Source organism: Mercenaria mercenaria, unplaced genomic scaffold (genome assembly GCF_021730395.1).
Source record: "Mercenaria mercenaria strain notata unplaced genomic scaffold, MADL_Memer_1 contig_2021, whole genome shotgun sequence".
Taxonomy (NCBI): Eukaryota; Metazoa; Mollusca; class Bivalvia; order Venerida; family Veneridae; genus Mercenaria; species Mercenaria mercenaria.
Window position 1 is genome coordinate 1 of NW_026460051.1, and position 16,157 is coordinate 16,157.

The 16,157-nt window shown below is 35.2% G+C and overlaps 1 protein-coding gene across 1 annotated transcript; it reads right to left on the reverse strand.

Moving 5' to 3' along the window:
* Positions 1–2,746: 2,746 nt before the first annotated feature.
* Positions 2,747–10,924, reverse strand: LOC128552085 (uncharacterized). Its single transcript, XM_053533092.1, has 4 exons — positions 10,398–10,924; positions 7,423–7,459; positions 5,621–5,725; positions 2,747–3,204 (listed from the first exon to the last, which is right to left on the reverse strand). Exons 1-4 carry the CDS (start codon positions 10,830–10,832, stop codon positions 2,792–2,794), a joined length of 990 nt encoding a protein of 329 aa, XP_053389067.1. The 5' UTR covers positions 10,833–10,924; the 3' UTR covers positions 2,747–2,791.
* Between the last annotated feature and the right edge of the window lie 5,233 nt (positions 10,925–16,157).

Genomic DNA, 16,157 nt, shown 5'->3' on the forward strand with positions numbered 1-16,157 from the left:
TTTGTACAAAATCTTTTACAGTTACAAATACACACTTTGCTAACAACAAAAATATAAAATATTTTTCTATTGCTAGTGTTAAAGTTCTTACAGTGTTGTTTGTGTATTTCCATTGATGTTTTGAATCACGTCTGAATAGCACTTCAACCACTGTTATCTCACTTTCATTCCCATTGGCCCTACGAGTTGCTTATATTATGATTACATATATTGTACATATACAAATAATGTATGCAGTTAATAGTAATGTATGACAAAAATATAAAAATAATAAAGCAAAATACACAAAGTTCAGAATATTTAAAATCAGAGACATGATTATTTCAAGTTATTGATACATGTAATCATCTACTTTTTAATGCATTTGACTGCAAATATTGCAGTTTCTTGAAACTAAACATAGTGAAATTATGGTTAAGGCATATATTCTTTAAACAATTTAAATCTTTCTGTAGAATAGTGCAAACTAAATTCTGTGTCACGTTTTTGTTTTGATGAAAAAGAAATTAAACTTGAAATTTACGTTAACAAAACATGGATAGGTCCAAAAACGCAGTCTCCCCAAAACGAAACTCACAGCACGCAGATGTGCACACCACCAACACACACACATACAAAGCAAATATACAAGTACAAAACGAACAAATAAAGGAACACAGTGGGGCACCGCCTTGGAACGGTCAGTGGCAAAAGCACCACTGGGGAGCTTAAAGCGCTTTGTGGTGCGCACCACCCAACCTCTCTTACCCCCACCATGTTCCAAAGTCACGGGACAGTGTAAATGAAAGTAATCACCGCCAGGTGAATCTCTTAAGCTCAGAACATATTATTTACGTTATTTCGGCATTGGTTTATATTCACAGTATTTTACAAATTAGAGCTCTACAGCTGCCAGTTCGGTAAATCATAAAGTTTTGTGTATACAAATGTATCATTGTTACATAAACTTTTACATACACACCGCAAAACAAAAAGTTTAGTCAGTTCAAATTCATAGAACAAAATATCCTGTAGGAACACATAAAGCCGAATGTGTGTCTTGATATAAAAACTGATGTTTTAAAGACGTATCCTGAGACTGAATCTGGGTCAATACTAAACAGTATTGGTGTTTCAACCAAGTATCAAACCAACTGTCATTCAGGAACTATTCGTCATCTTAAATCGTTCTTTTTGCAATGTAAATGGGTGTAATGACTGAGTTCTTAACTTTCGAGAGGGAACACATGTACGTTGAAGGTATGCTTAATACTAGTTGCTTTATACATATTTTTAGTTGTTTATTTAGACAATTTGTTTGACATAACAGTGGCAAGTCTAAATCATAAATCCAAAGTCTGTTTCTCTGAAAGCTTTGACAAATATAATTAAATAATAAAAACATCGAAATCCTATTTTGTATCACAGTTACACTTGCATAAAAGCGCTAAACTGTTTGTATTGAGATGTAATTGTTAAGTGTGTCAAGCAGAATGGAGTTTAAACATACCGAGGCTGTTACTACTTTGCTTGGTTAGATTCTATCTTTGCAAAGGCTCTTCTTACAGATTTTATCATTGTGTATCGTGTGATCCAGATTTAATAGAATGTAGCAAAGACAATAGATATGAGATAAAACGCATTAGTATGACGGTGAAAAGGTAATTTCAACTATTGGAACAAAATTAAAATGTATCCATACCTACCTCAAACGATGCATGCAGGATTGTTACAAATGTTATACAGCTTTATATCCGCTTTCTCTTGGTTTTTTCGTGCTTCTATTGTAATTGATAGCTCATTAATTATACCTCTTAAAACGTTGCAATGCAATTATCCAACCGTAATTCCCTGTACATTGCCAGCCTGGTAAAGATTGTCCAGCAAAAACAAACCCCGAGTAGCATTTGACACCTACCGTCGATTTAACGCTCTCCATATTCCCTATTCTTTTCTTTGTGAATCAAAACGATCTTTCAATTTTCCGCAATGCAGACTGTAGACCGGTACTCTCCTCCTTAACTCCTTAATGTCAATACTTTAACTTATGTATGATCTGTGATTCGTATCACGCACACTGAATAATTCAAATGACTGTGAATCATATGCATACTTGCCCATTTCTAACGAAACGTTTTCAAACCTTCTAAAAAGTTCTCCAAATATGTATCTTCCAATAGTAGAAAGTCATTTGAATAAAATTTAAAAACCGTGTAAAATAATTGTTGTTCAAATAAAAGTATGCTGGTATACTACTAGATTTTTAACTTTCTTGTTCCTTTTATATTTTTTCAGACGTCATCCTGTAAAAACGTCGTAAAGATAATGGCTTTATATAATGCTAACTTGGTGTCTGGTTCCTCTATTCAAAATTCAGTTACCATGCCTGGCCGGCATTCGTCAACGTTTAAAGTCTGAAACTTAGACAAAGACTTTAAAATGCCATATTTTTTCTTTTACTGAATTTAATGATACCTGACACAAATATGGCATCATTTCCAACAAAAACTTATGCAAAGTTCCAACAGTATACCGTTATTAAGAATGAAGTTATGGCAATTTGATTGTTTTTAGTTTTAAAATCTAAGTCTAAATCTCATGCTTACAACGCTGATGAATAAGGACCCTGATCATCATTCTGCATAACATCTCTAGCAGTATAGATGTAGCTTTAAAGGTCCGAACGTCTTTTTGTATCATCAGCTAAACTTGCGCTCTATCATCTGTAAACATTCTGACACATTCAGTACTATCTAACATTCACGACAAACATTTTTCTTAAAATTCAAACCATAAACTCACAAGCAGACATCTATAATGGAAAAAGTCCAAAGTTATTTCCTGTTGAATCAAGTATTATCTTATTTGCATCATTCACACGAACGTGAATTTTATCATTTCGTGACAATTCCAAATGGCTTCCGATGTGTAAACTTGACACAACGCTTCCAGTGTTGGTTGTGTTGAACCATACCGTTCTTCCAAGTAGTGTTTGCTCATATCCGTAAACAGTTTTGCAAATTCGGATAGAAAACTTTTGCGGTCTTCCAAAATTCTGGATTCCATTTTCTTCCTGATGGCTGATGTTGAAATGTGCAGCTGCGTACACGAAATATGTTCTTCCTTCTGGGATGGTCACCTCTCCATTGTCATAATACACTGAAGGGTCGATATAAAAATTTCCTGGACGATTATCCCAGTGAAGCTTTGTATCAGAACTTTCACCTGTAAAATTGTGACAATTCTTTTTTTTAAATAAGAGCACTGCCCGATGGTGCCAACGCTCGTCCGTGAGAGCTTGACTTCAGGCACTTCAGGCACTATACAAGAAAAGAGTTATCGTTCTTTGCCATCTTACACACTTAATAATGACGCAAATGTGTATAAAGTTTCAGATCTGCAACTTTTACAATGTTCAAGAAAAGTGCACTTACACAAAAATTTTATCCAAGAAATTTTAATTTTTTAAGACTTAGTATAAAAAGGGACATATTTCTGAAAATTGCATTTAAAGTTAATGTTTCTTACCTACTTATCATCTAATGATCGTAAACAAGTGTTCCAAGTAGCACAGAGGAAGACCTAAGAAACAAAACAGCCTCGCTCAGCCTAGAGTGAGATGGCCAAAAGCTATGGAGATTGACGAGACAGCTGAACGATGAAAACACAGGAAGAGGCTCAGTTACCTTGGAAGAGAATTGTGAACTGTTGACGGGTAAACAAGCGGCAAACACTTTTGCTTCCAACTACAAAGATGTTTCCAATATCTCCATCAACAGGGAACGGCAAAAGAGAAGCCGGAAGAGAAAAAAGGGACAGGCAGACAAGTCAGATAACATTAGAATTCATGAAACAGAGTCTTAAACTACATGAGCTACTGAGCTATCAAGCAGTTGAAGACAAAGAGGTTACCTGGACCAGATGGAATTATAAATGAAATACTGATCCATTTAGGCACTGCAGCAATTTGCTAAATCCTGGAAATAAACAACTACAGCTGGACACAAGAACTACTTCCATAGATATGGAAAGAGGCAGCCATGATCCCAGTCCGTAAGAAAGGGAAAGTGAAGGATCCAAAGAAGGCTAAAAGCTACCGTCCAATCAGTTTAACCAGCTGTGTTGGAAAACCCGTGGAGTGGATTATGAATGCATACCTGAAATAGTACAGGGAGACTAACAATTTACTCGCAACCCAACAAGCTGGCTTTAGTCAATTGCGTTCCACTGGGGACCAGACCACTTACCTATCGCAAGAATAAGAGGACGCCTTTCAAGAGCAGAAAGTCGTGCTTACAGCATGGATTGATCTGCAGCGAGCGCTTGAAAAAGTCTGGCCTGATGGACTCCTCGGCAAACTGATAAGGAGTGGAGTAGGACGCAACATGCTGAGGTGGATTACGTCATACCTCTACAACAAGAGAGCAAGAGTCAGTTTATAACATGCAAGCGCAGGAAGTCCCTGTTGCGTCACGGTGCCTCACAAGGCGGAGTATTATCCCCTTCACTCTTCCTGCTTTTCATCAATGATCTGGCGTCTGAACTACCAAAATAAGTTAAGGCTGCACTCTACGCTGACGACATGGTGTAAGGAAAAATCATGCTACAACAGCCACACACAGGATGCAAGAAGCCATCAACAAGCTTTCAGCTTGGGCTGAATATTGGTGTCTCTCGATCAAAACAGAGAAGTCGCCCACCACACTATTCTCTCTGTCGTCAAAGCAGAGGGCGGGTAAAATCAAGGTGGAAAATACTTCGCTGACTGAAGTAGACGAGGCAAATTACCTTGGAGTGACCATTGACAAATGGCTAACATGAGGACCCCACATTAGTTAGGCAGAAGGGAACCGAGGAGCGAGCTGCGACTTGGCCGGTAGATACCTCCATCTACCAGAAGCTATACTGAGCCATTTAGGATCTGCGGCAACCCACAAGTTTCAACGAGGCTGCTGGTCTGACAGTGTAGTAATGCGTAAGAAGAAGTTTTCTAAGTTTCAATCCAAGATTTTAATCAACACCAAATTCAACACCGACGCCGAAGATCAAGTGAAAACAATATCTTGATATTTATTGAAAAATCTGACGAAATAAAAATAGTTATCACATGTAGGAAAGACCAGCGTAATACTAAATAGGCCAATACAATATTAATTTTCTAACATATTTTTTTTCATTTATCGAGTTATTGAACTTTCCAAGCAAATGGTATTTGGCAAAGTACTTTTGCATATATAAATTGGATATGAAATTTAGTTTGAAAAACAATCATCAACTTCTAGCGTACAAATGACTGGTAAACTTCCTGTTTAGGGTCTTGAACATTAAAAAAACAACAACACTGATACTAGTTTCTTGAAGGCAGCTCTCTTGAATCAAAATATATCAGTTTTCATTTTAAGATTGCCAAATGAAGGTAAGGAATATGAAGTGTACAGTATGAATTTCGCAATACTTCTGCATATATGCTGCTGAATATAATGGTATTGCATATTTTTGTTGCGAAAATTTAAGACGAAATGTGAAGTCCTTAACCTTACCCTTTTCAATCTCACTGAACTTGCGAAACTTGATAGATCTTCATAACTGTTAGAAAAAACTGAAAAGATTTTTGTAAACACAATATTCAAAATGATAATACCTGAATAGGTTTGTTGTTTTGATACTTTCCTGAAAGAAACTGTAAGAAATCCAGATTTCTCCGCTAAACTTCCATTTCCACAGGAAAGATACTGTTCCTCTATTCCTAAATGTAAGACATAGAATGTGGGTGTATTTTTTTTCGAGCATATTACATACATCGTCATAAAAACGTATCTTATTGTTCCTGCGACGTCGTACACAATTTACTACGAAAAATGACCAAAGGCTGCAGATATTTGTATTTAATTTTTATACTTATAAGTAGGCTGGATTTAATAATAAAACATTTGTTGCCTTTTGGTGGGGTCGATATGTGGATGTATCGGCCTGATACATGTAAATGTGATATCGACCGAGGGCTCAGATGTCGCTTTTATCAGGTCGATAAATCCACATAAAATGGCAATTAATTTAATTGTATGTTTTTGCATTAACTACAGAGTGATTGACTGGGGATATAAACTAGTGCAAAAAGTATCGTTTGTGTGCGTTATATCGCATTCTAACATGACTCGGTTTGATTTCCAGTTAAACAAAGAAGGAAATCAAGCTCTGTATATTCTGCGATAAACAACGGTTGACGCGCGGACCGGTAAGAGAGCATTATGACGTCAATTATGACGTCAAATTGCCGCATGACGTCCGATACATTACTCCTCGGGTAAATGAAGTCCAGCATAATATTCATTTAAATATTTCAATAAGTACGTAAGAATGAAAACAATCAAGGCCTTCTTGTAATTTATCGTCTTATTTACCACAGTTCATCGTTCAAATGCTTCAGTATTTAACCACTCGGGCTAACGCCCTTGTGGTTCAATTCCTACGCATCTGAACGATAAACCACTCGAAGGCCTTGATTATTTGTTAATTATAAAAACTTAAGCGAGTTAATGCGAGTGTTACACGTCAGTTTTAAGTTGTTATTCTTATTTAAGAATTTCTTTTTGAAACTTTACTATCGCACTATATTTTTGCTAAAAGATTCATTTTCAGAACCTTTCTCTATTGCCATCGCAGAGAAGTATTTTAGGGAATGAGTAGTCGAATCTTTTTGTCATAACGCTTTAACTTGACAAATACATCAGCTGATACTTATTAGTGAGTAAGGATGATTAATGCGTTTTTGATAAATGTATGTAAAACCCTGCAAGCATTTATAAACAGCTAATCAACATATTCATATGTCATATGAAACTATTAACAGTGTTCAAAGTGTTTACAATGTGATAATCATATTACATAATCATGATAATAATGTTCATGTACATTTTACTAAACCTAACCTCTGGAAAGGTAAGTAAACATTTCATTATGTGTGTCCATAGTAAACAGCGGCCTCCACTTCCTTTCCCTTCATGACTTTTTCAAGATAATTGCGACATAAACTTTTAATCACATTATGTGTAATTTCCACTAAATCAAGGACCGTAACTCCAGTCTAGCCAAGTTAAACCTCAAGGAGAACACTAGATGTACATAGCTTCACAGGGTATATAACAATCCTTAACGTTTTATGGATCTAGGTCAAGTAAATTTTGAACCACATGGGGTACAAACTGTCATGCCCTCAATGTATGTGTTTGACTCAGTCAAGGGTAATTACTCTGGTTTTGCAGAGTGAAATAGAAAAATACATTCAGATTCGCGAATTCACTTGCTGAATGATATTTCTACATGGTTTCATGCCTCTATTTAAAATATTTTTAAACCCTGTTAAGCACTTTATGTGTACTTTTTACCCCCATTCCCCTGCCCCCACCCCCACCCCCCTTCGTGAGAAAACACGCTCAAGCTTACCTTTTGCTTGCCGAATTCTTGATTCTCTTTCCACGATCTGTACAGAAATGATCAAATGTAACGTTAGACACAGGTTACTTACGTAGGTAAGATCTGTTTGGCTAATAGAGATTTTCAGCTTACTTCGACGCGTACTGCGAACTTACTATAGGGGTTTCCTCAAACTGTATATAAGTTTTTGATGCATAACGGAACAGCGGCATATTTAGCATCCGGTTTTAATTCCATAATACTGTTTCCATTTAAAGTATCAGAGAAAAGACTGTTATAAGATTATTAATATCCGTTGCATTGTATATAATTATGAATTACCGATGTATTTTGTCTTGCAAGCATTCTTAACAGCGTGGGCACATCCTTTTACACCCTTTTTTATTACTGTATCTATTCAAATATTTCGCCTACTGTATTTATAAACAAGACATCACAAACTTATTCTTTTTTATCTGAAGTGTAGCAACTTCTTTATAATTATGCTGTAGTCAATTTCGTGAGGTTCTAGCCAGTATTCGCTAGCAGTGAAAACGGCTGTTAGTTCAACGATCAACATACCTTTTATTCAAGAATTTGAACCATCTGGTAAGGAGACAAACACTCTTCCCCTGTGCCTCGCCTATTTTAGATCAAGGAATTGAAACAACATTGTTACAAGGTAGTTGAATATTTGGTATCAAAGAATGTATATACATGTAGTGATTTTGGAATCATAGTTTCGTACTATTGCACTCGGGCCCCTGAAATGCTATTATACAACGCACAATTTTGCATATGCACGATACGATGTGTGACAGTTTAATACCAACCGCGGTAAAAAAAATGTCTTACGTGGTATTATACATGTATATTCTTAACTATTTCAAACCCTACAAATTCATTTTTATACGGTACTGAATTCATTTTGTTTTCCCGGTCACGATACCAGGATATAAAAGAAGGCTACATTATACATGTTTAAACCAATATATACCATGACTTCTCATGAGTTTAAATCTTTGTCCAAGTTCCTCAAAGCCGAGTATCTACACATATCATATGAATGCATGTATTTGAAAAGGTACCAGGCTAAAAAGGCTTTGTCAATAATGATAAAGGTTAGTCTAGACTACTAAGCTGTTTGTATCAAATGAGCACACAGAATTGCTCAAATGGTGTCAAAATATAATTTCGTTGACAATTCTAAGCATGCACTGGCCATAAAACATCTTTGGAATATGATCGAAATTTGACGTTGGACGCGTCCCGTGCCTAATGTTCACAAAACAAGTTTCGGTCTCCGCTGGGTTTTAGATTGACAGCCAGTTTTAATGGTACTTAAAGATTAAATTCAAATTGAGACTGATAATCTATAACGAGTAACATGCAACATGATATGAAAATACGAAGTGGCTATTTTTTCCCAATTATGCTGTGATACATAACTAATTCAGGATGATTTAGCTAAAATATGGTATTGTATCGGATCTCGTTTCGACGGGGTTGAAAGATGTTTAGACAAAATGTTGAACTAAATCATTCAAGTTATCTCAGGAAAACTTTTTTTATCGAACATTAGATACAATTCTCAAAATAAATGCAAAACAATGACATTTTTCGTAAAGAAGTCTACGAGTATATTACGCAACAAAAATTTAACGGACTTTCATTTCATTCAGAATGTTTTTGTTTTTTTTCTTATTTTGTCGCTAGGAAAACCTAGTCTTAGACTATGAATTGTATGGACGGACACATATGAGTCGTGCCATGAGAAAACCAACATAGTGGGTTTGCGACCAGCATGGATCCAGACCAGCCTGCGCATCCGCGCTGTCTGGTCAGGATCAATGCTGTTCGCTTTCAAAGCCTATTGTAATTAGAGAAACTGTTAGAGAACAACATGGATCCAGATCAGACTGCGCGGATGCACAGGCTGGTCTGGATCCATGCTGGTCGCAAACCCACTATGTTGATTTTCTCATGGCGCGGCTCAACTTTTATTAAAACCAGGAATCGCCGTTATCTTCAAATCCATGTTTAAAGTTGTATTTTTAATGCCTGAACATATTAAGGTAAAGTATTATCGTAGCACAGTGGATTTAAAACTTCTCATGTCATGTCGATAATTGAAGAACCTGCTTAACGCTAGCAAAATGTGACAAAGAATATAGATGACATCTGAAAATTGCGATTACGTGTTTTAAGTGAAGCCTGTTCACTATCCATATATTTTCAAACGTATGTTTTGTATAATAGCAGATAATTATATCACAATACACTAATTTGTACAATGAAGGCAAAATTTACTACACATATTGGTAAAACAAACATATATACCAGAAGTATTTTTTCTTTTTTGCGAACCTTTAAATATTTTGAGAAAACCCCTACTGTAAGTACGCAGTCCGCTGTCCGCAGTCCGAGTCGAAGTAAGTTGAAAATCTCTAAAAGTTAGGTAGACAAGCAGACGATTGAATATACTAACAAAAAATGTAATTAACATTTTATGCCATGACTATCTTAGTACACTTATTTTTTTTTTTTTTTTGTACTTCCATTTCATTGCCAATATTGTGTTTACATAGCCGTTGTAAATAGTTTATAGTTTATATGCAAACAAATCTTTCGTTCAGACTTTCGAAGTTATATACTGGATACTTTTTCAATATTTCGAATAAAGGACTAGGAATAAAGCATATGTCTTTAAGTTAAGATTACAATCTTTGAAACGAACTATAAAGTTTAACGCTGTCAGATCATTGCACTTCTGTTTAAAAACCTGCTGATAAACTGATAAACCGACTGAAGTTGTTTTGAACAAATCCTAGCTAAATACATACAATGTAAATGTTTTATGTGTTTGGAATATTCACAAGAGATTTGAATTTAAAATTAAAACACGTTTGTGCGCGCTGTTCGTAATAAACTTCCTGTTTTATTCAAACTTCATTTAAATTTACTTATATTGCATTTGCATGCATATGACAAATTAATATCATTACCGTTTTAATTGTTTCAGTAGTGTTGTCTTTGCTACATATGTATTTTCCTGCGTCATCTATGAATGTTCTCAGATTACCTTTCTTCACATCAAACGTTAGACAATCTTCATCCGCACTCAGTGAGAGGTCTTCACAAGGCACTGGAAATTCGGTTATATTTTCCCTTTGCAGTGATTCCCTTTCTTGGTAAGTCACATATCCCACGAATGAGACTAAGCTTCCATTTATGCCGAAGAGAACTAATATAATCCAATGTTTTGCTTTTAAATTCCTTCGTTTTTTGAAGTTATGGTGGCGGTTTAAACGTATTTTTCCGGGAATCCTTTCAGAAAATACATATTCCTTTGCAGTGGGACAATTGGTTTTCTTTATGTGTTTTTTACTGGTACCAAAAGTAAACATAATACAAAGAAACTGTACGAGGCCGCAATCCATCTCAACTAACTCTATGTTAAGTCCTAGTAAATACAGCTGTAAAATTGTTATCAAATTGTAACATTTACACTAGCAAGGAAGTATTACAAAATTTGTGCATATTTAAACATAGGCTGTCAATACTGCTCTATACTCCTGTCTACTCCTATACTGCTGCATCGATCGGTTCATTACCCACTGTATGGTAACTACACCGGTAGCCGTGCGTTTGGATCTGTCCAATATGGCCTCTCTCCCGAGCAAATATGTCCAAAACATCACGTAAGGTTTGATATTTTGTACGATTAAACACATCTTTGTACATAAAAAATTTTACTACGTTTTCAGTCTAAGTTGCAAGTTATTCGATATAAAAAGATCAAATTATGCCAGTTTAAGTTAGTAAGTGATAAAAACGTGCAGATTATGGCTATCAAGAAGCGAAAACGAATTTTTTAAATGATCTTTTGAAAACGCTTGCAATTGTATTATTAGAAAAATCAGTTAAGAAGAAAGAAGAAACATTTTCACACATCTTGTCATCGGTCTCTAATAAAAAAGTATAGTATGTTTGCGAAAACGTACTATCCAAAGTCAATCACATGTGTCAAGTGTGTAACGGTTTGGATACATGTAATTGAAAAACAATAAACGGTTTGGAATTAGTATATGCACCGGTTTGCACAGCAACTGAATTCAAATTCCTGCACGAAAGATCGGTATCAAAGTTGATAAAACCACATCTGTCTCCTTCATTAATTTCTGGGATATCAAAGTCAACTTTTTGTATGGATTGCATAAAACGTAAAGAAAGAAATAAACTAAAGGTCATTAAACTAAATATCTAGGCTAAACTGAAGAGCTGTGTATAAACGAACACTGTACCTACTGTAATTCCAAAAGATGATTTATCTCGACTACTGAAGAATACGAAGGGCTATTGCTCACATCCGTAAGTCAGCTTCCGCGTACTCTTTGTTAATAATTTGTAAGATGTTATATCAGTAATGATTAGTGGGAATGTATTGAAACTAAGTTGTTCAATGTGATGATCTGACATGCAATATACATGTTCCATTATTCTACTTCGTTTTTTACAAAGGTATGATCCTTTTCCCGATTTTCAAAATTGAATTGTGTACCTTTTACGTACGTACGCAGGTATCTCAATAATTGGCAGTTACAATGAATTAAAACTTTACACACTTGTTCACCGTAATGACCTAACATGCAAAGTAAGGTACATCACTTTAAAGAATGAAATGAAATTTCAAACACTTGTTTAATCTAATGACATTCATTCGACATGCAGTGCAAAGGCTCCAAGAATGTCCTGCTAATTCAAAGAAGTTGTGTCGCTATATTGACTTAGCAAGTTATGGTTAAGTTCATGTATGTAAGCAGGGATCTTATTTAGCATCAGAAAATGGAAAATTTCTATGACTAAAACTTACGTCTTACCAAAATTATTGGCCCTTTTGTACTTGTTTTCAGTTAACTTTATTTAGTGACATATCATTTGAATATCTGATCTTTGTTGCCCCCTATTAAACTTGATATTTGCCCTTTTTATCGAGATGTTTATAACCAGTCGTGAAATTAAAACTAAAGTCAGTTTCCTAGTAAACAAACAAGTGAATCATTTCCTTTTCAAAGCTCTGTTTTGAAATGTAAGATCGGGAGACAGGAAACATAGCTTTTAATGGGGCCCAACTATGTAACTAACTATCACGCTTAATTACCAATATTACGTATCCTTGCACTTGCAGTCTATCTTACGTATTACTAGGCCTATGCGTTTAAATTTCCAACAAAGATGGATGGTGTCGACCATTGCTTTTCGTGGCTATTCCTCTCCCACTGGTGTTTTAGACTGGAAAATTTCACTGCTTTGCTTGAGAAAAGACATTATAAAATGGGAAACATATCCAATAGAGGAAAAACCACGAAAAATCACAGCCTCTTCAAACTGAACCTTACATCAGTGTATGTATGGATGTGTACATTATTAAACTATTCTCAAAATATTAAAAAGAAACATACTATAATGTATCAATTACAAACAAACTTCTGGGCGTCGCCTTTGAGCTGTCATTAGCAAAACCATCACGGGGGAATAAACCTGTTAGTACATACAGAAAGGTAATAAGCTGTACCGGTCGTGTGTTAAACATTATATATTAAACATGTTGCTTAACGTATTTCCGGCAGATCATGGAGCATGACTTCCACGAGGATGTTCATTTGGGCAAGTGCTTACGCAAATATTACTTGTGAGGTGTGCGTCAATGTGTAGCGAACTGAAGCAATCTTCAGCATACATTGATCATTTGCTCAGTTTTAGCACATTTTGTTCATGGGCATCTGCAAGGATATATATATCTACCCATTTCAAAAATTATTGATTTCAAAATTGTTAACAGTAACATCAGTTCTATTAAATACACTAGCAAAATAGCCTTCTTTTTGATCAACATATGAGTGCATTTCTTTAAAGTATACATCCCTATTTTGTAAGAATATGTATTTAAAATAATCTAAAATAAATGCTTGATGGCCATGCTAGGTTTGCCTGAAGATAAGCATTACTTAGAAACAAACATTATTTTAAAATTATCAGTTAAAAGTCTCAGTCCAAACCGCAAACATCCTAGGAGAATAAGTCATCCAAACCGGTGTACACTTGTTATCCAAACCGTTACATTCATGTTTTAGTACACTATACGTTTTGTGTCCTTTTGAATCTTAGGTACTTTGTACATATCACAGTTTATGCATACTTATACTAGAGATTATCATGAAGTATATTTACATCCATTTAGTCCAAATATTCTGATTTTACATATAATAAAAATGAAACTTTCGAACATCTGACGCAAAACTGGACAATTTCCATTAGTTTATAAGGAGCATTTATGCTAAATATGATTCCGATCCCCATGTCAGTCCGGCGAATACTTCTTTAGACATTACCACGGTTACTGAACATAATTTGATAACGAAACGTAGCAAGGCCTATTACATATCTTCAAGAACTTACATGAAGTTCCATTGTTTTTTGTTTTGAGTGGCCATCTTGGACAGATCCAAACACACGGCAACCGATGTAGTTACCATACAGTGTTACCTGTAGGCCGCAGGTATAATAGGCACATGGAGAATGTGTGGTATCACGTGGTTTTTTTTACCATATCGCACTTATGGAACGACGTTTTTGCAATATAGCTGGCAATCTACATGCTATATAAAGAAATGCTTGTGACCTGGATTTCATATTTTTGATTTAAACTTTCAGCAATGAACAACATTGATATCTTGTTGTGTATGAGGGAATTTTAAAAGATGATGTTTAATTTCCTGGATTATGGTCCTGTGTTGTTTTTCTCTATATGTCAACGAAGTCCAGGTGAAGACATGAATGATATTTTTGATAGCTCTAGTAAAGTATTTCAATAGTCAATTAATGTGACCAGTTAAGGTAAAGGTTATGTTATACATGAAAGGCAAATATAGTTATTTTTGTTCAAAACAATAACATTCAGAATTAAGAAATACGTATTTCATAGATCTACTTGTAAAACATGTAGAATGGAAAACGAAATAACAAAAAAGTAAAATACGCAGTCTATTAGGTATATGCTAAATTTATATTAAACAAACTGTCGAAAAGAAACACAATAACTTCAAACTAGGCGCATTCCACCTTAAAGCGTAATGGTATGATTAAAAAAAAAACAAGCACGCTATTCACTCATAAGTTACCTTTTAGACTGAGTGGTCACACACACATCCATAACAATTTCTGGTCAGTAAAACTTCTGGCCGCAGGAAATCTTTAGACTAAGTCTTGTAACGTATTGGAATTGTAAAAGTTACAATTTAAAGGGAACGTAGTATTATTGTATAAAGGTTCCAGTTATTTAGAAAATTCATGTTGCTTTGCGATAATTTACATGTTTGCGCTTATTTGTCTGTATTATAAAGCAAACATTTTATTAAAATTCTATTATGCTGTCGGAGAGATAGGGGCTAGTCAGGTCTCTTTGAATCTGATTCAAGGTGATATATGATTTCTGAAAACAGTTTAGCTTAATCACTTTGTCCTACATTAACGTTCAGAATTTAACTAAATTTCTAGTCTTCTATCAAGATCAGCACCAACCTGTCGATTTTACCTTGTATAATCTGAAGTCCTGCAACCCTATTAGGTATAATGCGTCTTGTATGATTAATAATGTATGTGCTAATATATAACCATATATACAGACAATGTTTCGGATTGCTTCTGTTAATTCTCTCTGATATGCAGCTACACGTGTTGAAATGGTTCCGAACGTAGGAAAGCTTTACGAGCCAAAATACGTTTTAAAGGTTCGTGATTTCATGTGGGGAAGTTGGCAGTTACTTGCGGAGAACAAGTTTGTACAGGTACAGAATCCAGGGACACTGGTTAGGTAAAGTGCCCGCCGTTACATGACTGAAATACTGTTGAAAAACGGCATTAAACCCAAACAAACAAAACAAAAAAAAGGTTCGTAATTTATCATAACACCAACTGTTTATTAAAACCTACCACATGATCCATTTGTTTGGACTGGCTTAGTATTAAACTAATCAATCTGAAAAGCACACGAACGCAGGTTGGTAACACCAAATACTAACCTGACTACTAGGTTAGTGTTTAAAAACAAACATGTGCTCGTGTTATGCAAGCAATGAATACATAACACGTGTATGCAAAATCATTTTCTTTTCCAAACAATAACGTAGAAAAGTACGCGAAAACATTTTTTTATGATTTTCCTTTATAACATTACACTTTAGAAAAGGGTATGAATAAGGAGGCACACTACAGTTGGAACTTTGATAAACATTTTTAGTTCCAGCATATGAAACATTTGTTTTACATGTAAACTTACCTGCTTGAGTTCAATAAAATAAAGCACGGTGCTTTGCTTCCAGAGATCGCGACTTCGATCCCAAGCTCCTGAACGATTTGAAACATGACATTGTGTAATCGTTCTCCACAATTGAGTCATATGCATGTGCTGGTTACTTTATCGTTAAGTTTAACTTTACATCAGTACATTACTGAAGATATGGCGACTAATTAGATTTGATGACGGAGGATGACGCAAGTTATCCAACTAGGCATTGTCTCATCACGAGCGGTCACCTGGGTAGAACCAACGACCTGTCATAAGCCACCAAGACGGTTTCTAAGAAGAAATAATTTCAAACTGTGTGAAAGGTTTGGAAGCCAGGTAGGTATGGGACAATTTATACGAAGCAAGAGACCTACCTTATCTACTCAGCCATTGTGAATTTGTGGAGTTCAAGTCACCA